General features: G+C 48.7%; 1 protein-coding gene across 1 annotated transcript; it reads left to right on the forward strand.

The window, feature by feature from the left end:
- ift172 (intraflagellar transport 172) lies at positions 1–25,181 on the forward strand. Its single transcript, XM_048985214.1, has 48 exons — positions 1–230; positions 587–730; positions 885–997; positions 1,197–1,236; positions 1,549–1,614; positions 1,786–1,865; positions 1,953–2,040; positions 2,339–2,553; positions 2,681–2,804; positions 3,293–3,388; positions 3,637–3,798; positions 4,491–4,544; positions 4,765–4,868; positions 5,233–5,318; positions 7,123–7,235; positions 7,510–7,677; positions 8,209–8,345; positions 8,674–8,781; positions 9,486–9,570; positions 10,199–10,291; positions 10,610–10,687; positions 10,769–11,017; positions 11,490–11,568; positions 11,676–11,796; positions 12,200–12,344; positions 12,526–12,615; positions 13,254–13,351; positions 14,254–14,389; positions 14,473–14,589; positions 14,723–14,865; positions 15,394–15,487; positions 15,827–15,891; positions 16,153–16,333; positions 17,204–17,313; positions 18,664–18,793; positions 19,048–19,146; positions 19,340–19,449; positions 20,092–20,155; positions 21,116–21,202; positions 21,311–21,427; positions 21,689–21,799; positions 21,888–22,007; positions 22,109–22,204; positions 22,504–22,563; positions 22,985–23,083; positions 23,328–23,481; positions 23,905–23,996; positions 24,553–25,181. The coding sequence occupies exons 1-48, from the start codon at positions 192–194 to the stop codon at positions 24,640–24,642; spliced, it is 5,250 nt and encodes a 1,749-aa protein (XP_048841171.1). The 5' UTR covers positions 1–191; the 3' UTR covers positions 24,643–25,181.
- Positions 25,182–25,420: the final 239 nt, after the last annotated feature.

Consider the following 25,420-nt stretch of genomic DNA (forward strand, 5'->3'; position numbering starts at 1 on the left):
TAACCAGGGAGAGAGTGGATGTTTACAGAAATGTCTACCTCTTAAGTGCAGACGTTTACCAATAGCACCAAAATTGCTGTTACTATCACCAAATTAAATCAGAATTATAAAACCATTTTAGATATATTTTGTTTTCAGGAAAATGTTCCAATTTCGTGCGTTTTAAATTGCTCTACGTTAGAGGTCCAGCTATGCAACTAAAACATCTGAAGACGCTCCTAACCCCTCAAGTAAGTTTACTGTTTAGCTTAGTTAGCTAATAGAAAGAAAATATTACCGAAATGGGAGTATTAAAACGAATCTTTAGAAAAGAAATTCTTGGACAACATTAAACAATAATATTATGGTAACATAGTATAGGTGTTATCCATAACTTGTAAATTTTATGATTATTGAGTTTCTGTTTTCAGCACAGAAATAGCGGATCGCTTATTCCAGGGTGCTGGGTTTTCTAAATTTGATCATATAGCTAGCTGTCTAACGCCTGCCAAAGACAGCTCCTCATCGCGAGCTGATATGGGAATCAGTGGTTTCTGTTTGCTACCTGATGCTTTGGGTTTCTAATCCGATCGCCGTTTTTCTGCAGGACGGAGCAGCTAAAATCACTTGCATGGCATGGGCGCCCAACAACGCGAAATTTGCCGTGTGTTCCGTCGACAGAGTTGTGCTTCTTTACGATGAGCAGGGGGAGAGGAGGGACAAGTTCTCCACCAAACCCGCAGACCCCAAGGTAGCTCCTTTTACGCCGATCTCCTCTTTCAACCTCGCTTATATTGTCATAGACAGCTGTCTTACACACGAAGCGCGGGATCGCCTTTTCATTCATCTATAATGAAATATACTGTATATATGTGTATGTATGTATTTTTTTTTTCTTTTTGCAGTATGGGAAGAAAAGTTATGTGGTCAAGTCCATGGCGTTTTCCCCAGACTCAACAAAAATCGCTATAGCACAAACTGACAATATTATTTATGTTTACAAAATTGGAGAAGAATGGTAAGGTGTTTCACTTGGTTATTACTACCGCGGTTATTGCTGTTAAATATGCTGGTGGAACTTTTGGTTTTCTTGTGGAAGCAATTTCGTGTTTTATGGAAATTGGATATTATGGGGGGGTGTAATAAATATTAAAAAAAATTAAAAATGCTCGCTGCATCCCTGTATATGTTATGAGTTAATGGAATTATCTTATCAGGGGTGAGAAGAAGGTCATCTGTAATAAGTTTGTGCAGACAGTAAGTATTTAATGTATCCTTATTTTAATGTATCCTAATGGAAACAATGGCTTCTTTATATTTTGTGTCTACTTTGGGAGATTTGTAGTGCTCTCCATCTTTGAGAGGGATCTCTTTAAAATGAAACCCACAGTCATAATTTCTAAAAGCTGTGGTTTGAAATCCCAGTGGCACCTTAAAATAGAAATTAACCACGGCTTAATGAATAAAGCATATTATGTATTATCTGCTGTCGATAATGCTCTCTGCTAGGTGGTAATATTGTTTCAGTGTTGGTGTTGGTTACACGATTTCTGTTTTTTGTGCATTCAGAGTGCTGTAACATGTTTGGTCTGGCCTGCAGAAAATGCTATTATCTTTGGATTGTCTGAGGGAAAGGTAGGTTTTTACCTTAAACGTTATTAAGAATTCTAAAATGAAATCTTAGATATGCATTAACATTTGTATTTTGATCATTAATCCTGCTTTAGCATACCAGAAAGTTGGAAATGTATAGTACTTTTCAAATCAACTCTGATTCTGTCTGTTTGCCTCTTTACCTACCGTTAGATTCGTCTTGCCAACACAAAAACGAACAAGTCTTCTACGTTATATGGCACCGAGTCCTACGTTGTTTCTCTGACATCCAAGTGTGTATATTGCGCCATTGCATTGTACCATTTCCCTGTAAAGACGGCACAGTCTGTCTCTTTACGCCTGACCTCCATCTCCCGCAGTGTCTCGGGGAAAGGCGTACTCTCGGGCCATGCCGATGGGACTGTGGTGCGTTATTTCTTTGATGACGAGGGCTCTGGGGAGTCTCAGGTATGGCATGTAGCGGTGACATGCACAGACTGTTTGAGGGGCAGGTGGTTGAGATGTGACAGGGTGTTACCATGCAGTAGATTTGCTGGCGGAGGGGCGAGACTACCATGGTAAATTCGACCGGCCATTGGGGTGGGCGATTCTCACTCGATGCATTTTGTGTTATTGAAAGGGGGGGTACTTAGAGCATAACTCCCCCCTTCCCCATACAATGAGAAACGTCTGACTACTAGTATAGCTATAAAGTTCTCAACTATTAACTGTGTTTGGTTCTGTCTTTGTACTGTGTGTGTTGAAGGGTAAGCTGTTGACGCATGCATGCCCGCCCTACGCCCTTGCCTGGGGTGCCAACAGCATCATCGTGGCCGGCTGTGATAAGAAGATCGTGGCCTATGGGAAGGAGGGCTACGTGCTGCAGACCTTCGACTACAGCCAGGATCGCTCAGAGAAGGAGTTCACCACCGCAGCTGCCAGTCCCAGCGGCCAGTCCGTGGTCGTGGGTAGCTACGATCGGTCAGCCTCCATGTAGCACGCCTACTCCTTCAGACAACCGAAGATCCCTGCAAAGTTCTACGTGTTTCAGTGTTGCGTCCTAAAATATTCTCACCCTCACTGTGCCTCCCCCCTCCCCCCCCCCCAGGCTGCGCGTGTTCAACTGGAGTCCTCGTCGAGGGTCCTGGGATGAAGCATCCCCCAAAGAAATCCCCAACCTGTACACCATCACCGCCCTGGCCTGGAAAAGGGACGGATCTCGGCTCTGCGCTGTCAGTTTTTCGCATCATCCTGATAATCCCGGTGCAGATGCGGGATAGAAGCATTTAATAGAACCTGGAACTTTCTGAATGCCTTTAGCTACCAGTTGAAATTCTTTCACCACTTTCAGTTTCTTATGTTCTATTGCTGTGATCAGCACCATGTTCACGGGGGGGAAAAAAACATTATAGACTGTATTAAATTATTAAACAAATGACAAACTCTACCTTTGTAAGAAAAACAGGCTAAGTCAAAATGTCCACCTTTTAACAGTGATTACAACTGAACAAACTTGAGGGCGAAGGTGTTTTTTTTTTTTCTGAACGTTTGCTCCAACACTGCTGAAGTTTAAGCAAAAAAAATGCTGAAATATAGGGTAGCCACTTGCATTTGGTTAGGACCCCCACCCCATAGTATGCATGGTACAGCCTTTTCAAAAATGAGCTTCGCTTGTGTGCAGCGTTGGACGTGCATGACATTTCCCAACGTCTGTGTGCAGGGCACATTATGCGGGGGAGTAGAGCAGTTTGACTGCTGCCTACGGAGAAGCATCTACAAGAATAAGTTTGAAATGACTTATGTGGGCCTCAGTCAGGTGAGTCGGTTAGCGAATGGTGAATTAATGAATAAATCAGATGTTATGTTAAGGGGTAGGGAATTCTAAATCATTATATAACACTTTGAAACAACGTATTTAAATCAAACTGCAGTTACAAGACGTACGTATATATTCTACATATACGGTTTGAACTGTGATCGGTGGTAGTGGTGCCACTCTCTCACTTACTATGACCTATGACCTCCTTGCTGTGTTTCATCCTGGTGTCTCCCTCTGGGTTCCAGGTGATTGTGAAGAACCTATCCACCGGCACACGTGTGGTGCTTAAGTCCCACTACGGGTACGAGATCGACGAGGTGAAGATCATGGGCAAGGACCGGTATTTGGTGGCCCACACATCCGACACCCTGCTGCTGGGGGATCTCGGCTCGAACAAGCTAAGTGAGGTGCTGGCCGGCCACTTTTGTGCCTCTCTTTGTCGGCTTTTCAGAGCTACAGATCAGTTTCTCAATCCAGTCCTCTGGGACCGACCCACAGACAGTCCATGTTTTTTGCTGCCTCCCCCCAGGACCTGGGAGGGAGCAAAAATGTTGACCATCTGGCAGGGAGCTCAGAGGCAGCAAAAATGTGGACTGTCTGTGGGTCCCCGAGGACCGGGTTGGAAACACTGCAACAGATAATTATCTGATGGATCCTGCCAAAGCCTTTGCCTAGTTGGCCCAGGCGGATAGAATGGCACCTATCTGTTCAGTGTACAGTCATTTGTGAGGGACAGTTCTGCCTACACAATTAACTTAAATAACAAAAGAGAGACTCTGGAAATTCTTTTTTTTCTATTCCCGCCCTGAGTCTGAACATGGATTGAAGGTGACCATTACCTCCATGTTGGCAGGCCGTCCCCGTCAAAAAGCCTGACGGCCACCTTCCCAAAATTAATTAGAAGTTTGAGGCCTGTCATAATTCATAGAACTAATATCTGCATGAGAGAGGGTTTCTCGGCGAGCGTTCCACAATGTCCGGGGGTCCTTCCCAAACGACGGACGCAATCAAGGCCGAGTGTCCACCAGGGTGATGTGGCAGGAAGGGGGCGCTGCACCATATTTTCTTCAGTAGACACCTTCCCGCTGCTGTCTTCTAGGTGGCCTGGCAAGGCTCTGGAGGAAACGAAAAATTCTTCTTCGAAAATGAAACGGTAGGACATCCGATCTCCTCCTTTCATGTGTCTTCATTCCAGTAGTAATATTTTTAAAATTATTCTCATATCTGAAAGCTCCTTATAAAGTTGACTCTGTACTGCTCTGCCAAATATATTTTATAAATTAGTAATCCTAACTTAAAGTTCATTAGTCCTCTCCTCAGAAATGGAGCTAGTTGGTTGTGTCAAACTGGTTCTTTTTGTTTTGCTGGGATAGGTGTGCATGATCTTCAACGTTGGGGAGCTGACCTTGGTGGAGTACGGGAACAATGAGATCCTGGGCTCTGTGAGGACCGAATTCATGAACCCCCATCTCATCAGGTTTGAGCTAAAATAAACACCCAACAAAATGACAGTAATGAAAAGCATTTTACTTAATTCTGTTTGAGTTCTTGGGTGTTAAATTTGCCCTATTGTTGGAGGACCTTCCCAGCAGTGCTGCTTATACTTCCTGCCACCAGGTGGCAGTGTTGCCCTTTCACTCCAGCTGTCCAGATACATGGAGGCTGTGGCTTTTGCATACAGCTGCCATGTCCTTCCCACTGGATGGCCTGTCATTATGGCTCCATGTTAACGTAACCAGACTTGTCAAAACTAACAGTTTTATCTGCATAATGGCAGTTTCTGGTTTTCTCCTCTTCCACCCTTCCTGGCCATTTATTCCTGCGTGTGTTCGCTTCCGTAGCGTGCGGCTGAACGAGCGGAGACAGAGGGGTGTCGAAGATAACAAAAAGTTGGCCTATTTAATCGACATCAAGACCATTGCTATTGGTAAGCGACTCATTTCCATTTATAAAGGAGCTCCGTCAATGGGGAGGTTTCTCCTTATCCACAGCGAGGTTATCCAGGGCATCTTTCATTTCCCAGTCTCACCAGCAAGGCGGCTGGGAGTCACTGGATTGCCCATTCTAGCTTCTCAGAACTGACCTGCCATTCATTCGCCAGAATTCGTTTACGGCATATTTTCTCCTAGGAAAGGGTAATTCCGTAAGTTTTTTTTTTTTTTTTTATTGCATTCAAATTGTTTTCACATGAATCTTACATTTAAAACTTCAAAAGCTTTTCTTGTGAGATATCTGGAGTGTATAGAATATTATATATACAGTATAGTGCAAAAGTCTTAGGCAGTCAAAGAAAGCATTAAAAGCTATTTATTCAGGTAGTAAATGTATATTTGCTCAGGAAAAAGCAATTTAATATTAGAATGTATACAAATGAACAGTAACACAATAAAAAAAAAAAAACAATAATTTCTTCCGTTCTCTAGAAAGTCAAACTGGAGTCGTTTGTGTGCTTGAAAATTGAACGAAACGTAAAACTGAAAAAATGAACCGAACGAACGTGGCGCCCTGTCAGCAGTCGGCGTATTTAAGGCCGTTTTTATTGCTCGGAGGGACACGCAGAGCCTTCTGGTGTCTGCTCCCTCATGATAGGAGACGACCGATAGCCAAATTACTCTCATTCCCCTCAGCGAATCCCCACATTATACGAAGCTGACCTTTTGCGGGAGCCGTGGCCTTTTTGGCCAGTCAGCACGTCCCGCTCAGGCTGGGCGGCAACGGGAGGATCCCGGGCAGCCAGACTTTTAATTAGAAGGCAGTAAGTTCAGGTCCCAGGATGGGCTCTGCTGTCATAGCCTTGAGCAACACGGAGTTCCATCGATAAAGATACTCAGCCATGTAAATGGGTTAAGGTGATGCGTTTGCTTTGGGGGGGGGGGGCAGGGTAAATACTAAATAATGCATAAGTGAGAGTTGTAGCTGTATTGGTGGCGACTGCAGGATTTCGCCGATGGAGGTGCGTTTCAGACCAACCGCACGCCGGTCCCAAAAATGGCTTTCAATTACCTGGTGACCTGACAGTAGCGGAGTACAGCATCCCCCCCCCCCCCCCCCTCCCCACAGCCCAAAGCTCCATCTGCTGCAGCCCTGTCCAGTTCCTGTGTTAATTAAGTCCGAGCATGTCCTTCTGTCTGTCTTTTTCAGGTGGTGAAAATGGAAAAATAACTTCCATCCAATTTATTTGCACTGATTGACAGCCTCCTCCCCCACCCCCCCCACCCCCTCCACACACACCTTTTGCTCTGCATGTGCGTGAGTGTGCACGCCCGCGTACTAGCGCACGCGCGTGTGCATGTGTGTCTGTATGTGTGTGTCTACTTTTAAATCTGGCTAGAAGGTGTAAATTGGCAATGCTTTCTGAACACGCAGCAAACAGCCTGTTCCTCTTCCTCCTCCTGGGGGGTGATTTCATGTGAAAATGACCCTTTTTGGTGTAAGAAAAGGGGGTCGGCCAATGTGCCGGCAGATCAGCGTCCGGCTCCTGCTCTTCCTCCTTCTCAGGACGGGATTCACGGCCGCTTAGCACTCCGCCACGGCAAGATTCGGTCGCAGCCTGTCTCCACTGGAGAGGTCCACGATCGGATGCCCTGTCTCTCTGGACAGTGCGCTGTCTGTACTGTTCATTTTGGTGGCCAGCTCCATTTTCCAGCTTAACCCCCCCCCAATCCTGACTCCCTCCTGCAAGTTCCGGGCCTTTTCAGATGCAACTCAGCCTGTCTGTCTGACTCACTCAGTGGACCTGGTCAGCGGCTACAACCTGGGCACCCTCAGCCATGACGCCAAAATCGACTGGCTGGAGCTGAACGAGACGGGCCGCAAGCTGCTCTTCCGGGACAAGAAGCTGCGGGTGAGGCTCCAGGGTGGCACTCTGCCCCCCGGTGGCACCTGAAGGCGGTGATCCAATCATTATTGTAAACAAGACTTTTTCTACACTGACTTGGCAGGTATTTTTATTAATCCTCTCTGTCGGCGCAAAATGACACAGCTTAGTGTGGGATGGAACCAGGAACCTTTCGAGTGCTGACTGCATCCTAACGCTGTGCCTTTATTTTTGTGAGCGCGCCGCCCTAGCTGTGGGGTGGCATATCCGAGCCATCAGCCACATTCCGTCTCTTCTGCAGCTCCACCTATACGACGTGGAGAGTGGCGTGAAAGGTCCCGTGTTGAGTTTCTGCTCCTACGTCCAGTGGGTGCCGGGCAGTGACGTGGTGGTGGCTCAGAACCGGGGCAGCCTCTGCGTCTGGTACAACATCGACAGCCCCGAGAGGGTCACCATGTTCCCTCTACGGGTGAGCGGCTGACCTTTGCTTGGCACATGATGCCCTTCAGGAGCCAGGATTGGCTCACTCTCACACTACACAGCCGCTGTTCACGGGAGCCTCCAAATGCATCTTATGACAGGGTTGCCTACCTCTGCCTTATAGCCAAAAACACATAAATCAAAAATAAAGTGATGCATACTATAGAACACACTTTGAATAAATTAAGTTAGTGTTTAGAGATAGTGTTTAAATATATTTTCTGTATTTTTAGTGTTAGCTTGTCCATAACTCCAACAGTTTTACATTAATTAAGAGCTGCCTGTGCTCTGATTTACGCATTCCACCCGAATTCTAATACAATATCAAATTGCCATAATTACTTATTATGTATATTTTATGCTAATAAATGCTGATCATCCCAGTATTGTTTTTAGTTTGCTCTCCTTTTTGCAGTTTTCAGTATTCGCTCTTTATTCCAATCCCGGCCTTACTGTGACAATCTGCTTATCACCTGCCCACTTCTGTGGGCAGCCTCTGCTAACTAGCGTGTAATCTCAGGGGGATCTTGTGGACCTGGAGAGAGCAAATGGCAAAACGGAGGTTATCGTGACCGAGGGCGTCAATACGGTTTCCTACACACTGGACGAGGGACTCATTGAGTTTGGAACAGCCATCGACGACGAAGACTACTGCAGGTGACATACATTGCTCTCCTTCCACACCTCCACGATTCCTGCCTGTCCAGGAGAACATCCATTAGAGATTATTATTGGCAAATTCGCTTCGAAAAGATGTATAATATGTATGCATTTCTACTGATAGACACAGATAAGCAACTAGCTTGCTTGTTCCTAAGGGGTTACATGCAATAGCGGGGATTTAAGTGCACTTTAAACTGTTTAAACGTTCAGGGTCTCCTTCATTCATTATAGCCTTAACACGTGATTATGATTCCATTGGGTCATTGAGTTTTCCATGGTCAGGATTAGGGGCTGTTACCAAAGACAGTGTGTTCCTCCTCAGAGCCATGGCCTTCCTGGAGACCTTGGAGATGTCCCCGGAGACAGAGGCCATGTGGAAGACGCTGAGCAGACTGTCCCTGGAAGCCCGGCAGCTCCATATCGCGGAGAGGTGATTCGTCCAGTAGGGGGCGCTGCGGTGTTCACGGTTTCCAGTTTGACCGACAGGCTGAAAACCGGCTGATGTGGCCCTGATATTTACTGGGTTTGAAGGGGGGTGTTAAGCTCTAATGTAGCATGTATCCATGAGGGAGTACACCCAAGGGTTCTCCACCAGGGTCTATGCCCCAGTGATCTTCACCTTCTAATGAAATTCAGCCAGTGAAATGAGTTGACTTTGCCTGCTGGGGGGGTCAGCACCAAAAAGCATGTCGATCGTCTCCCTGATTGATGTGATGGGCCTTACCTCATAACTGCTGAAGTCTTTGTGGATTGTGTTCAACTTTGTTCCTTTATTAAGCATTTTTTAGTGTGAAAATTTGCATGTAGCATAGCATTAATAATGCAGACTGCGTTTGTTATGTACGCCCAAATTAGCATAAATCTTGAGGGGGAACACCGTTTTGTCCACAGAGGAAAATGGTGAATAAGTAAAGAGGAGATGTGGAGATGATTCAGAGGAAGAGTACAGCCCATTAGCTTGATTTACCTTCGTGGTGCAGTGATGCAACCTCTCAGACAGAGGTGGCAACACTGCATGGCTCTGCTGGAGCTTTCATTCACATCATGGCACATTTGCTCGGCTGACAGCGGAGCCCCCCCCCCCCTCTATGGTTGACCAATCAGTGCTTGATTATCCAAAACTTCCCTTTTCAGGTGTTTCGCTGCCTTGGGTGACGTGTCCAAAGCACGATTCCTCAACGAGACCAACCGGATCGCCGACAACATATCCAAGGAATATGTACGTGGGAGGGGTCAGCCCCCTCTATATGAGTGAGCGGGGGGCCGATTGCTCTATGGGATTCATAAGTCCTTCTTATCCATCTGATGCATTGCAAATCCCAGGACTCCTCAACCCTGGAGGTCCATGGCATCTGGAAAAAAAAATTACACAAAAATTCGTAGACTGGACTCCACCAGTTGGTGACCGCTGGTCCAATCCATAATAGTTCAATGATCAGCCCTAAAATTGTATAGTTGAGTGGTGCTGACAATGGGCAGTATGAGGCATAGTGTTTAAAGAGCCATGCACAGTGACTGCACTGAGCTCAGGAAATTGACAGGTCACAATGAGTGACAGGCAGCCCTGTCTGTGGGGCCTTCAGCACTGCAGCCTCGTGGCCAACCTGGAAGCAACGGAGGATGTCGATGTCCTGTTTTCAGCTAGATAGCATGTGATGTCGCCTTAATGTGGCTTACATTACATGTAATGTGAACTGCACGAACTATATAGCATTTCATCAAAGCCATTTAGGTCACGTTTGCTGGTCACGGACCAATCGTAACAGCCCTTGTTTTGGGCTTAAGACTGCAGTCACTTGGTCATAACAGGACTCTAATGTTCTGTGCTGATTTATCTCTCCTTACAGGGTAGCGACGGCACTGAATACTACCAGGTCAAAGCTCGCCTGGCCATGCTGGAGAAGAACTACAAGCTGGCTGAGATGTACTACTTAGAACAGGTATCACATTCTCCTGGGTCACGGGAACCACCAGCCGACACGAGGATGGTGTTTTTTTGATCCCTGGTCTTTGATGTCCTGATTCATATGGTTCTCTGCTGTTTTCTAGGTGTTTCTGCTTGCACTGCACACTTTGTGTTTTTTACTTGGATGATATCTGTTTAGCAGATGCTTTTACCCAAAGTGACATACAGCTGAGACAGAGGGATCAGCAGTTGGGGTTATGGGTCTTGCTCAGGGGCCCAATATTGAAATCACTCTGCCTGCCACGGGATTTCAACCTCCCTCCTTCTGATCTGATTTCTGAACCTTTCGTAGAATGCAGTCAACGAAGCGATGGAGATGTACCAGGAGCTGTACATGTGGGACGAATGCATCGCCTTGGCGGAATCCAGGGTATGCCCCCCCCCCCCTTAAAACAAGCTCCCTTTGGTGCGGGCCCAGTGCCTCCCAATTAATGGTGTTCATTCCTGGTAGGGCCACCCTGAGCTGGACAGCCTACGCCGCAGCTACCACCAGTGGCTGATGGACACCAAGCAGGACGAGAAGGCGGGCGAGGTGAAAGAGGCCGAGGGTGACCTCCTGGGCGCCGTCAACCTGTACCTGCGGGCGGGACTTCCTGCCAAGGCGGCGCGGCTCACCATGAGCCACGACGAGCTCATCTCCAGCGGCGAGCTGGTCAGCCGCATAGCCTCCGCTCTCCTGAAGGGGGAGTTCTACGAGCAGGTGAGCGCTGCACCAGGTCGGACCGGCTGCTTCTGTGTGATAGGGCTCCCCCCACCAGACTGGATTGCTTCCACGGTGACAGATGTCAGGAGCGGCGAATATGAGAGGGCCCTGGGTGTTCCCTCTGTCACTTGTGACACACCTTGGCCAACGACTAGCCTGCTACTCATTTCCCTTATTGGTCTCTTATGGTGCCTGATGGCTCCTAGTATTATTTTGCCTTTTGATTGAATAGTCCCAATACATCTCTGTGATGTTGCCCGGCTTAAATCTGTAGCTACTTACACTCGTCACTGGTCATTCATTGGAAGCTCGGCCCCCGTACGTCGTTGACTCCTTCACAGTTGTACCACTTCTACATCAATTTGGGCAATTTGGTCTGATAAATAAATGAACATGAATGGAAATGTAATCACGGGGTTGTGCCTAAGGGATTTGAGATGGCTGAGCTGAAGGGATCTCGATATTGCAGGCCGGCGACCTCTTTGGGAAGATTCGGAACAACCAGCGTGCGCTGGACTGCTACCGCCAAGGGAACGCCTTCCGGAAGGGTGAGCGGGGTCAGCGGTGGCACCCGAAGGAAGCCTCTGAGTTGCGATCATTAAATGCACCGCCGTGCATTTAACTGACAGATGTGTCTCTCTATCGCCCCCTACAGCTGTGGAGCTGGCCCGCGCCGCTTTCCCCGCTGATGTGGTAAAGCTGGAGGAGGCTTGGGGTGACTACTTGGTCCAACAGAAGCAAATGGATGCCGCAATAAACCACTACATCGAGGCCGGGTGAGGAGGGGGATGTGTGGGGAGAGAGAGGGCTTAAAAGCCCTGGGTGGGGGGGTTGGCTGACCGATAACGTTGTAGTGTGACTCCGGGGCCAGCTGACCCCAACCAGTTATCTTCTACTCAAAGTAGGAAATACATAACCAATGAACTGTATCCACACGTAGCTCATGGAAGATCCAACATTCGTCATGGCTTCCAAGTGTTTAGTTCCGTCCAAACTGACTCCACAGTAGCTATACAGGTTCTTCCATTATGACGATTTTGTTCGGCGGATTTGGTTCCGTCACCACCAGCCTCGTCGGGATGACGATGAGTTTTGCTGCGTTATTTCTGTCCCACAGACAGTGACAGGCACCTATATTTCTCTCTCGCCCCCTCCTTCTGTCTTTTACTTTTCCACAAGCTGTTCCTCGAAAGCCATCGAGGCAGCCATTGGGGCGCGCCAGTGGAAGAAGGCGGTGCACATTCTGGAGCTGCAGGAGGACCGGTCCAGCAAGAAGTACTACCAGAAGATTGCGCGGCACTACGCCTCCGTGCAGGAGTACGAGGTGGGCGTCTCCCTTGCCCCGTCCGTCCACATCGCCGTCATCGCGGCAGAGATGCTCAGATATTTGCAGATAATGGGGCTTTTAGAGTGTCTCTTCAGAAAGCAAGGCGCCCAGGCGAATGCTAACAGACTCGCTTTGTATGCTCAGAGAAAAACGCACCTTGTCCGTGTCTCTGCCTCAGGTTGCCGAGCGCTTGTTTGTCAGAGGTGACAGCATCAGAGATGCCATCGACATGTACACCCAGGCTGGCCACTGGGAACAGGCTCACGGGGTAACACCGCCTTTCCTCTGACGGATGCGGAGTTTTGGAGTAGGCCCGTTATAAGAATTAGAGTCACCATCAGTACTCCTATCTTTACTTCCGTGTGACCAAGGCTGGTGGAAATTCTTGTTGGCACATTCCACTGCTGTTAGGGTCATGATAGTAGACTACTAACAATTACAGACCGAGAATAAATACAAGACACAAAATATGCAATGGAGAGGAGTAAACACAAGATATTTAGAAGAAATAGGGGTCCAGCACCACTGGTATTTTGGCCGCTGATAAATATGGTGGTAGTTTTTGCAATGCTGGAATTTGGCAAAGGCATAATACAGAGAACATACACATCATGTGTAACATACTTCCTTTGCAGGCAGATCGTCAGGGCTCTGTGCTGGTGCAAATGTAAACGTTTAGATGGTGCGAATGCTGCACTGTTGTTGATTACAGGCAGGGGGGACTGTTGAGGAGTCTGATCTTCTCTGGGGAAGAAGCTGTTCTTGAAGCATGTTCTTTTAGAACCTCTGATTGGCTCAATTCTGCTTGTCTTTAACAAGCACGCATCCTTAGTACAAGTGCACGCTTGGGAATGAGGGAGGGGGCTGGAAAGTGACTGTGCCCCACCCTTCCTTACACGCCTGTAGCTAGCGCTCAAGTGCATGACCCAGGAGGAGGTGACGGCACTGTACATCAGCCGCGCCCAGGAGCTCGAGAAGGAGGCGAAGTTCAAGGAGGCTGAGAGGTGACGTCACTTCCTGCTTCGTTCTCCACCCGTTCTTTTGCAGGAACGGAAGGCACTTCTGTGTATTCGTATCCACACCGTTTGTGTTGGTTGAGAGCCTGATCGAAGGAGGGCCTTTCCGAAGGTCGCTTGGCTGTTCAGACACGACCTCAAAAACGTGTGGCAACCTCAAAGCTGGAAGACGAGTATTTATAGGATTTAGTACGTGGGAGGAGTCCCCTGGAATCACACAATCCGTCAGCATGACTGCTATAATGGTCCTTTTCACTGTCAGAATCAGAATACCTTTATTTGCCACGTAAAACTACAAGGAATTGGTTTTGGTAAAGGCAAGAGTTAAAAAATACACAGACACACAACACAATAAATAAAATAAAAAAATAAGAGAAATAAAAATGTAGGTGTATAAATATCCATCCATCCATCCATCCATCCATCCATTTTCCAAACCGCTTATCCTATTGGGTCGCGGGGGGTCCGGAGCCTATCCCAGAAGCAATGGGCACGAGGCTGGGAACAACCCAGGATGGGGGGCCAGCCCATCGCAGGGCACACTCACACACCATTCACTCTCACATGCATTCCTATGGGCAATTTAGCAAGTCCAATTAGCCTCAGCATGTTTTTGGACTGTGGGGGGAAACCGGAGTACCCGGAGGAAACCCCACGACGACATGGGGAGAACATGCAAACTCCACACACATGTGACCCGGGTGGAGATTCGAACCTGGGTCCCAGAGGTGTGAGGCAACAGTGCTAACCACTGCACCACCATGCCGCCCGTGTATAAATATCATATTGTTAATTGGCTTTTACACTGGAGCATGTTATTCGCCCGTGCGTTTAAGCGCTTGGCGTTATGGTGCACAGGACGCGGCGTGACGCCCGTCTCTCTCTCGCAGGCTCTTCACCGCCGTGCAAGAGCCCGATCTGGCGATCACCATGTACAAGAAGAACAAGATGTATGAAGACATGATTCGGTTGGTGGAGAAGCACCACCGGGAGCTGCTGACAGAGACCCACCTGCACTTGGCGAAGGTGGAGATCTGGGGACGCAGGCGGCGAGCTGCGGGTTTGACTGCGGTGGATCTGGTCCCACCCTCTGTGCTGCCCTCTTTCAGGAGCTGGAAGCAGAATCCAGGTTGCAGGAGGCGGAGTACCACTATATGGAGGGCCAGGACTGGAAGGCGGCCATCAATATGTACAGGGCCAGCGACATGTGGGAGGAGGCCTACAGGGTGCGCCACCGAGCCGGTCTCACCCTCACCCTTACACACACGCACACGCTCATACCGCGAGCCAGTGCCCCAGCCCACGGAAACTCTCAGCGGCCGTCCTGTTTATCGCGACATGTTCTGCTGCACCCACCAGGTGGCAAAGGCCCACGGTGGGCCGGGCGCCCCGAAGCAGGTCGCCTACCTGTGGGCCAAGAAGCTGGGAGGGGAAGCCGCCGTGAAGCTGCTCAGCAAGTTCGGCCTGCTGGAGACGGCCATCGACTTTGCGTCGGACAATGGGTGAGAGTGGATGGAGGGGGCGGGTAGCAGCGTGTGCCGTCGGAAGTGGTCCCTATCCACGGCCCCCCTCTGAACACAAAGCCCCCAAAGAAATCATGAAATCAATGATAGCAAAATAATCCATCCATCGCTCCATCCATCCGTTTTCTAACATGCAAACCCCACATGCATGGAGGGAAATGACTGAAGCTGTATAGTTGGGCACTGGCAGTCTGACAGGCTAAGGTGCTAAAGAAGGCTGCAGTGTTGAGTGAATTCCTACGCTATCCTGGGTGATTAAAACCTTTGTACAACTGTCTGTCTTTAAAGCGCTGTTTTCATGGCACAGCACATGGTTCCCTTTCTCAGGTGCTTGTCAGGTATATGTGCCCAGGTGAGCCATTCAAATGCAGACAGAGCACCGCCGTCAAGCCCCCAGGCTGAGAGCCGCTTCTGCGCTCTGCTTCTCCCTGCCTATGACCTCCGGGCACCAGAAGCGGCGGAGGCGCACAAGCGCGTGCTGATCTCCTACCTCCTTTCCGACTTCAGCTCCTTTGAGTTCGCCTTGGAACTGGCGCGGCTCTCCATGAAGCACAAGATCCCGGATGTTCACCTGAAGAACGCCATGTTCCTGGAGGATGAGGTGCGCTGCCGTTAGGGTCATTCTGCAAGTACGACTCCAGTCCCCATTAACTGGCTTAAGAACAGCCAACTAACTGCAAGCGAAGTCTCAGTTACCTGATAAATGGCCTGACCTCGTGGTTGGACCCCAGTCTTCACTCTCACTTGTGTGTGTCTCAAAGGAGAGCCAGACGGGATGTGCAGAAAGACGCATGCCGATGTACCTGAACTCAGACTTGTGCAAATGGCAAAAAAAAGCATAATTCTTTCCATTTTTTCATTGATTATTGGATTCTTCTAAATGTCACTGGTCGGTCAGTGAACTTATGATGTGACCCTGTGGCATGATTTCTCCTTTAAGGGAAGATTCTCTGAAGCAGAGACTGAGTTTGTCAAAGCAGGGAAGCCCAAAGAAGCCGTGCTGATGTAAGTATCCCAGGCAGAAATGGAAGGCCTGCCATGACTCCCCTCTCACCTTAAGGCATGCAGTGCATGCTGGGAAAACCCCAGCTCAAAGACAAAAAAATTGATTGACGTTTTAGCAAAAGGGGAGGAGAATGTGGTTCATTATTGACTCAAAAAACCTGCATGTTGTTGAGTTTCTTGCTGCTGGTCAGGGGCAGCTGAGCATTGGTGTGTGTAGCTAACACTGAGTACCCAGTGTCCCAATTCCTCTCACCTGCACAGGTACATCCACAATCAGGAGTGGGCCAATGCCCAGAGGGTGGCGGAGGCCCACGACCCTGAGAGCGTGGCAGAGGTGCTGGTGAACCAGGCCAAGTCCTGCTTTGAGCAGAAGGACTACCAAAAGGCGGAGGCTTTCCTGCTGCGAGCCCAGCAGCCAGAGCTCGCCATCAAGTACTACAAGGTGAGAGGGACACTGCGGCCTTTGACAGCAGTCTGGAGCTCCTTTCCCATTGGCAAATTTTATTTGCAGCTTATTATACGAATAATGAACTTCTCTCTGCTTAATTAAGAGAGAAACTGAGAAGCCTGTGGCCTTCATGTGATGGTAGAGCACCACATCACATTGATTAAAACCTGGACAAATTAGGGGGACTTAAGAAGTATGGGAGTTGACCATGAGTCTGCAAGCCCACAATGCATACAGGTCTTTGTCCCAAATGAGCACTTAAGCACATGATTCAACTAAGCCCTTATCCAATTAGGCCAATCTGGTCCTCAGTCTGAGTGCTGAGGGCGTTGGCTGTTTCAGGACAGCTGCGAGACCTGCCCAGACCGTGGCTCTCCAGGACCAGAAGCAGACAGCACTGGGACAGCCTGTTGAAAGATTTCCTGTATCATGTGCCCAGCAGACCTCCAAACGCCCATCTGGCCTGTCCTTCTGTGGCCGTGCCGCTCAGATGGCTTAGCTGGCAGGTTCAGAGCTAGCAGAGCTCGCAGAGAGCTGGAGGATGTGACGGGCCTGAGTACAGGCCGGTTCTAGGACTGTCATTCGCTGAGGATGAAGTCAGGTGGCTCCAAAGGACACATGAATCTTCCACTTGGCCCATCTCCGCCGTAGGAGTTCAGTTGGCCAAAGCATAGTCCGCGATGACAGTACTGTTACATCTAAAAGTGAGGAGACACTAGCTGCCTAGTGCTACTTACTGACAGACCATAGCGAATATGCAGAGTGTCTATAGATGCGGAGCGACACGTCATGTCTGGGTCGGAGGCACACGGGTATGTTTGGCCCACAAATGAGATCCAGGGTAAACCAGAGCTTCTGTTTCAGGAGGCGGAGATGTGGAGCGACGCGATGCGGATCTGCAAGGAGTACGTCCCGAAGAAACTCGGCCTCCTGCAGGAGGAGTACGAGAAAGAGGCCGTTAAGAAGGGGCCCCGGTGAGAGGAATATCTCCCGACATTCGTCGTCGGCTCGAATGTAACCGAGAGGGTCATCGGCCGAAGGGCGCTTTCACGTCGGAAAAATCTCCGCACGCAACATTACGCCCGCATTGTGGGGAGAGCGTCCACCCGAGCCTTCCTGTTGTGGCAGTATCTATTCACGTTTACTCAGGCCTTTGTTAAAACATGGCAGGTTTTTCATCCTAAATTAAATCCATAACGAGGAGCTCATTACAGAGCCGACACAGTCGGGTCGTTTCTCTGCAGATAATTTCCCCGTTTTAATGACTTGTGGGAAAACATCAAAGGGCCTTTTCGGAAAGCAGAGATGGCTTTTTGTGTGGTCTTCGCTGCTGGCTCTCTGGAGTTCGCCGAAGCCTTCATGTGTCATTGGCTGATTACACGGGAGAGCCCGGCGTCTGCGATCTTTGAGATTAACGTCGTGTAACTTTGTCGACCTGCACTGGCATGAGAGAGGCGTGGCAGACCTCTCACAGGCTCCACCCTAATCGGGCTTGAATAGATATAAACCATCGTTGGTGTGCGTGTGTGTGTGTGTGAGTGTGTGTGTGTGTGAGCGCAAGCGCGCGCACATGTGTGTGCATTTATTGTCCAATGCATTGCATTGTGAGGACGTTTGATCCCCACAATGTGATAAAAACCTGTTATTTTCACATTGTGGGGACCATTTTTTTCAGCCCCCACAAGGTGAAATCCAGTTTTATAAAAATCTGTGACTGCAGTCAAAAAACTAAAAATGCCATTTGATTGGTCCCTTATGCTTAAGGTTAAGGCTGGGTAGGAGTTAAGGTTGTCATTGTCGGGTTTAGGGATTTGCCCCTAGAAATGAATGGAGAGTCCCCACAAAGATTACAAACCTGCGTGTGTGTGTGTGTGTGTGTGTGTGTGTGTGTGTGTGTGTGTGTGTGTGTGTGTGTGTGTGTGTGTGTGTGTGTGTGTGTGTGTGTGTGTGCGTGCGTGTGCGCCCAGGGTAATTCCTTCCATAGCTAGGCTCTGAACCTGCGCAACACTGAATAGGACAAACGCATACGGAGCATGAATAAATGAAGAGGAGGAACATCAGAATATGTTTTCATACAGTTATTTTTTTATATCACTAGTAGGCAGTAATCTTCTCTTACTGTTCATTCCAGGACTCAAGCTGGCTCTTTTGATACTACTCATTTGTCACCTAATGACAGTGAAAACTCTCAAGACAAACATGCTCCGAATGGTTTGTCTCTTTGGAGTAAAGCATGTACGGCGTCAGTGCTGTGGGCATGCGGGCGTCAGCCAAACGAAGCTGATATGTAATCACTTTTCGCTGCCTGTTGTGCGGTGTGACAGGGGCATGGAAGCTCTGCTGGAGCAGGCCAGAGAGTGGGAACAATCCGCAGAGTATGGCCGGGCTGTGGAGTGCTACCTGAAGGTCGAGGATGCCTCTAACGCCGCCCTGCTGGAGAAATGCTGGACGAAGGTACCTCACGGAGCAGTGACATTTCTGTGACATGGTTTTGCTTGCCAACCAGTATGTAAATAACAGCGGCAGATGATGAAAAGAGTTCTACATTAGTGCATATTGCACAGCGGTATGCGCTAATGGACGTCACATTATGGGGGTGGTGTTTCCCAGTAGCGCACGCTAATGATAGTTAGTGTCCATGAACATGAAGGAGGTAGCGGGCAGCACTGCTTTGACTCGGCGCCTCCCGCCTGCCTGTCCTCCGATAGGCGGCCGAGCTGGCCATTAAGTTCCTGAGCCAGGAGAGGGCGCTGGACACCATTCGGGCTGTGGGCCCACGGCTGGTGGAGCTGCGAAAGTACAGTACGGTGCGTGAGGTCACGACTCCCTTTAAATACTGTGGGGGTGGGGGTGGGGGGCATGACGACTAGTTAAGGAACATAGGGATTTTTAACAGGATAGGCTTGTTATGTATGATAACATGCTGGTTACTCGCAGCTTATTGCCTCATTTGTCTGCTGACAATAATAATGGAAGTTTTATAAATCTTTGTGGCCTCAGGCTGCTGAGCTGTACCTGAACGTAGACCTCATTAAGGAGGCTATAGATGCCTTCATTGAGGGGGAGGAGTGGAACAAGGCCAAGAGGGTGGCCAAGGAATTGGACCCGAGGTGAGGTGCCAACATCCCCCCCCATCCCCTCCCTCAGGAGCCCCCCAGGGAGAAGCTGCAAACCCAACACAAGTAGCCTGGCCTTCTCTCGGGGATAGGGGGGCCTCCTGGTTTTACAACCCAACACATTTGCTTAAGAGGACATGGTGCTTTTCCTGCCGTCTCCCTCGGGGCTTGTGCATGGGAGGACTCTCGTGAAGCACTTACTGAAAATCCTCCATGCATCTGCCACACACACACGCGCACACACACACACACACACACACACACACACATACACGCACATACATGTCGGGTAAACATCTTTATGGGGACCGCTCATTCATTTCTATGGGAAACATGGTAACGCTAACAATGACAACCTTGACCCCCAACTTGCCCTAACCGTAACCATAAGTAACCAAGCAAACTACAAGAGTTTTTTGCATTTTTAGTTTTTTCATTGCAGTCACAGATTTTTATTACATTGAGTTTTCAAACGGGTATTCATCACGGTGTGGGTTTATTGTATCCGCACACACCGACACACGCACACACACATAGACACGCACGCACACACACACACACGTGCACGGGGAGGTGAGCGCTCATCACATGCCATCCGTTCTTCGTCACTGACACCATTCTGTTCTCCTTCCATAGGTTTGAGGATTACGTGGACCAGAGATACAAGGAACACCTGAAAAATCAGGGCAAAGTGGACTCTGTAAGTATGTCAGCAAAGACCATATTGTTAATCCCTTGTACCCAAAGCAAGGCACTTTAACCAAAGTTGTGTAAGTGGGTGAAGTGTGGCCAGTTTTCAGGGGCAAAAATGTAACGTTTGAAGTTAAGATCAGTAATTAAGGAAACTCTGCACTGTGCATCATTAGTGTGAAATGATTAGCTAGTCTTTGAACACATACGCTGTGTCCTGTGGTTATGTGTAGGAACATTCTGTGAAATCAGTGTCCAGGGAAAAGCAGGACAATGAAGCACAGCATCAATCCCTGGCCCTGCTTCTCATATAGCCTTAAAGGGCGTGGCCCTGCTTCTCATATAGCCTTAATGGGCGTGGCCCTGCTTCTCATACAGCCTTAAAGGGCGTGGCCCTGCTTCTCATACAGCCTTAATGGGTGTGGCCCTGCTGCTCATACAGCCTTAATGGGCGTGGCCCTGCTTCTCATACAGCCTTAATGGGCGTGGCCCTGCTTCTCATACAGCCTTAATGGGCGTGGCCCTGCTTCTCATACAGCCTTAATGGGCGTGGCCCTGCTGCTCATATAGCCTTAAAGGGCGTGGCCCTGCTGCTCATATAGCCTTAATGGGCGTGGCCCTGCTGCTCATGCAGCCTTAATGGGCGTGGTCCTGTTTCTCATATAGCTTTAATGGGCGTGGTCCTGCTTCTCAAACAGCCTAAATGGGCGTGGCCCCGCTTCTCATAAATCCTTGGGAATTTCGCAGAATGTAGTATGATGATTTAGACATACCGCTCACTTCACATACTATATTTTGCCTACTACATAGCATAGTTTTAGATGCACCCTTATCTCTGAGTTTAAATTGATTGCCTCCATATACGTAGTTCAGAAAACTTAGAGACTGTCCTGCACACAAAAAACCTCTGACAGCTAATAATTATTCCACTACAGCCATATCTCCTAACTGCTGTCTTTTTTGTCCGCAGCTGGTCGGAGTGGACGTGATGGCCGCCCTTGACATGTACGCTGAGAGAGGCCAGTGGGAGAAGTGCATCGAGACGGCCTCTAAGCAGGTGTTGACTTGGCGAATCTTGCTTCCAATACTACAGTCATCACGGATTATCGTTATGATTACCGTAGCTGTGCCATTGTAACGGACAAGCTGCGTTTCAATACCCCAGAATTTCAAGGTGCTTCACAAGTACGTGGCCCTGTACGCCACCCACTTGATCAAGGAGGGGGAGCCCGTGTTGGTTCTGAAGCTATACTTGCAGCATGGCGTTCCCGCCAACTCCCAGGTGCGTTCACATCCGTCTGCGGCTCAGAGGTGGCAGTTTACTCTCCACGCAGCCCTGCTGCCCATTGGCGTCTCAGACACTCACTCCAGGAAGACGAAAGACAGCAGTGGTAGGAGTGACCTTGCAGGAGGAGCTATACAGCTATATGAGGAGTGATCTCACTTCCTCGGGCGGCTCCATTGGGCTCAGAGGAAGCAATCAACATGGTAGAGGCAGCAGGTCGGTATTGATGAATCCATCCTGTCTGCCCATCTTTTTCAGAACTTCAACATCTACAAGAGGATGGTTCTGGGCCTGCTAAACTTACCGGGTCGAGACAGCGCAGATGCGTATCATATGTGGGCCAACCTCCGGGATGTTCTCCAGCTGCTGGTGAGTAGAGAACGGTGGGGGGCGGAGTTTCTCACCCATCCACCGGCCCCTGCCACCGCTTCTGGTAACCCACGCCATCTCTCTGCAGTGCGAGAACTTGGTAAAGTCAGCTGAGGCCAACTCTCCTGCCCACGAGGAGTTCGAGCAGATGCTGCTTGTCGCCCACTATTACGCCACCCGCTCGGCCGCGAGAGGCGTGGACCAGCTGGTGGGTGCGATCGCTCTCCTACCCCCCACGTGGCACGCGACACGTGAGTCTCACGGGCTTCGAACCGACCCACCGACCGACTCCTGTCCCCTCCCTTCTAGAACACGCTGGCCGCCAAACTGTCCATCTCTCTGCTGCGCCACACGGAGCTCGTTCCTGCGGACAAGGCGTTCTACGAAGCGGGAATGGCGGCCAAGGTGAGCGGGGGCCACCGGATCCCATCCGCTGGGTCCTCCTGTCTGCTTTAGCGATCCGTGTCGATCACACTCTGACGGACTCTGGAGAAGAAGCTGCCCCCTTTGACCAAAGCAGCACCAGCCTCATAAATTCTCTGAACAATTCTGGCGTTGCGCTTTTCAGCAAGCCTCTAAATTAGTTTTTTTTTTTTTTTTTTTTGGAATTAATTAAAAAGGAGCATGCGAGCAGCATGGGGTTAGCTCATCCGTTGCGCGAGGATGCAGGCGCGACTCAGAGCGTTTGTCCGTTTCGCACGCAGGAAGTCGGCTGGGAGAACATGGCCTTCATCTTCCTGAACCGATTTCTGGACCTGAGCGATGTAAGTCACCGTCACAGCGCCTGCTAGGGCCTCTGACTGACGCACAGTGGGCAGCACCTCTGTCGGTTCCGAGCGGGCCGACTTACAAAACCTAAAAATTATACATGGGCAGAGTGAGGGCCCTCATGCGATGCGTGGTAAGGAGTGAGCTCCGTCCAAGAGTTAAGCATATATTCAGACGTGTTGTTTTTCAAGGATGAGCATAAGTGTTATGCGTGAACACATTTGCAGCTCATATGTAAAAAGGTATACTTAGCCGGTTACAAAACAGCTATATTTTCCTCTCCTATGATGACTTATTTATAAAATCCTTTGCATTTGCATAGCTTTATTTTATTAATCACAAATGCATGAATGCTTCTTCTACTCATCCACAATGCTTTAGAATGTGTACTCTTTCCCGGTTTCGCTGTACCTGCAGGGCATCGATGAGGGTAGCCTGGATGCTCTGGATCACACGGATTTCCTTGAAACCGATATCCCTTATGAGGTCCCCCTGCCTGCCAGACAGCACGTCGCTGTAAGTTCGGGTCCCATAATGGACTTCGTGAGAGCCAATTTCGTGCAAATGTTTTCCAAAAATGGCACTTCTGTGGTGGGGTGACTGTGGGAGGGGTACCGGTGTGCCTGCTGATCTTGCCTGAGGAGGCAAGGGGGGGGGGGTTCGGAAAGAATCAGATGTCCACGGAGTGCTCAGCGGCCCTGTCTGAGTTAATAAGCCACAGGGGAATTAAAGCTGTGCGTCACCTCCCTGCTCTGCCCAGGACGACAAGCGAGAGGAGATCCGGGACTGGGTCCTGACGGTGTCCATGGACCAGCGTGTGGATCAGGTGCTGCCCCGGGACGAGCGGGACGTGTACGAGGCGTCCTTGGCGGCCGGCAGCACGGGAATCCGCTCCCTGCCCTGCGTCATCACAGGTGGGCGCAGTCGCTTGTCCGTTTTACCTTCGACGCGGAACGGCCCAGTACCCACAGCAAGTGATGTACCTTTCCAAGGGCTAAACACACCGCCAGATGTGTTCTGCTATACCTCGATTTTAGACATCTCAGACTGCCCCCCCCTCACCCGCTCCAGATGACCCTGCTTGCCGTCTTTGATCACTGCTTGCTAGGGGACATGAGAGCGTCACGGGTCAAAAAAAAAAAAACGGTTTCCACCAGGGGCTGGTAGATGTAGAAGATTAAGGCCTGATGTTCCTCTGCTGATGAGCCCGAGATGGATGGAGGTGCAGTCAGATGGGTGTTTAAGCCAGACAGCATGTGATTTGAAACCTAGTAATTGGTCCTCAGGTTTCGGTGTGAGTCAAATAATCATGAACGCTCTTCTTTTGTGGATTACAGGCTACCCGGTGCTGCGGAGTAAAATTGAGTTCAAAAGACCAGGAATGGCGGCAAACAAGGATGATTGGAATAAATTCCTAATGGCCACAAAGGTTTGTTATCCTGTCACAGAAAAACCACTCATGTATATAGAACAGCGCACACTGATATTTGGTCCATATTTGTTCTGGTGTTAAGGGCTGTAAGGCCATTACAGCTAACATTTTTTACAAAGTCGCTTTGATTTGTGACTATTACAGACGAGATGCGCTATATAAATATACAAACACCTTGGGGCTTCATCATTTATGAATTTTACATTTGTTTTTGAGATATCTTTCATGATGCAGTGCAGCAGATTCCTCAAAGAAAAAAAATTATTTGCAGAAAAGAAATCCCACATTACACAATTGATACAGCCCCCCAGTTATAAATGCACAACAGTTATCTCAAAATTACTTCCTTTTAAAAATTGATAAATAGGCTCAAAACTCCGCCCCCCCCCCCCCCCCCCCCAAAAAAAAAAAAAAAAAAAAACGTTTCATATTCACAATCATGTTGAGGATGGCTGTGGCCTTTTGTCAGAATGTGATTGGTCAATGTGAGGATGGCTCTAGCCTTTTGTCAGAGTGTGATTGGTCAATGTGTTTCCGTCTGTCTGTCCCCCAGACCACTCACAGTACAGAGTGCCAGGATGTGCTGAAGTTTGTGAGCCAATGGTGTGGCGGACTTCCCGCTGCTGGCTTCTCCTTCCACTGAGCTCTTCCACACTCCTGCTGCTTATTCAGTACCCATCGTGATGCTGTATGAATAATTTACCTTCCATCTCTGCCATTCTTGTTCTATGTGGCACCCCCCACCAACCTGAAGCTCAACATGACTTTGTTTATATATATATATATATATATAAAATTCTGGATGCTTTATAAGGTTTATAATATAGAATGATGCCAACCAAAGGACCGCATCCCTGTCCTACTGTCAGTCATCTTGGTGACCTTAAGGCCCCTCCCACACAGTGCGTGGACAGGACTTGAGAGAAAAACATCACACTTTACTTGGAAGTCGTCAATCTGTCATACAGAGCCTGTGAAAAATGTCTTGTGAGAACACTGCAGTTATTTATATATGTATACAAGCTATGTGGTGAGCTTTCGTTATAGACACAGCGTATATACACTTTGAAAACCAGCTCCATCGATTGACAGATTACGCAACGTATTATTGTTATTCATGAGATATGCTGAAAACATTTACTTCTCCATATATTGCATATTAAATATAAAATGCTGAATAAATGCATCGGTGTCGTGTATCTCTTTTACTAAGCTGATTAGAATAAGGATTTCAAAACGGAATCTATATGCCTACTCGTCTATTTTTTTTCCAAAGGGATTTTTTATATATATTTAGCCTGTACTTGTCATTGTTGACATTGACATGATTACTCGTGACGTGGGAGAGTAAACTGGACAGTCATCTGAATGAGTCTACTTAAAAAGAGAGAATTAAATAGCCTATACATAATTTTTTTATT

This window comes from Brienomyrus brachyistius, chromosome 19 (genome assembly GCF_023856365.1).
Source record: "Brienomyrus brachyistius isolate T26 chromosome 19, BBRACH_0.4, whole genome shotgun sequence".
Lineage (NCBI taxonomy): Eukaryota > Metazoa > Chordata > Actinopteri > Osteoglossiformes > Mormyridae > Brienomyrus > Brienomyrus brachyistius.

What these genes read in the sequence shown, in the direction of transcription:
- ift172 (XM_048985214.1), top strand. Translation starts at nt 192, where the DNA reads ATGCAACTAAAACATCTGAAGACGCTCCTAACCCCTCAA. An exon ending in CCATGTTCCTGGAGGATGAG is followed by an intron (nt 15,488 to 15,826) that starts GTGCGCTGCCGT and finishes TTCTCCTTTAAG; the next exon opens with GGAAGATTCTCTGAAGCAGA. An exon ending in CTGCCAGACAGCACGTCGCT is followed by an intron (nt 23,084 to 23,327) that starts GTAAGTTCGGGT and finishes TGCTCTGCCCAG; the next exon opens with GACGACAAGCGAGAGGAGAT.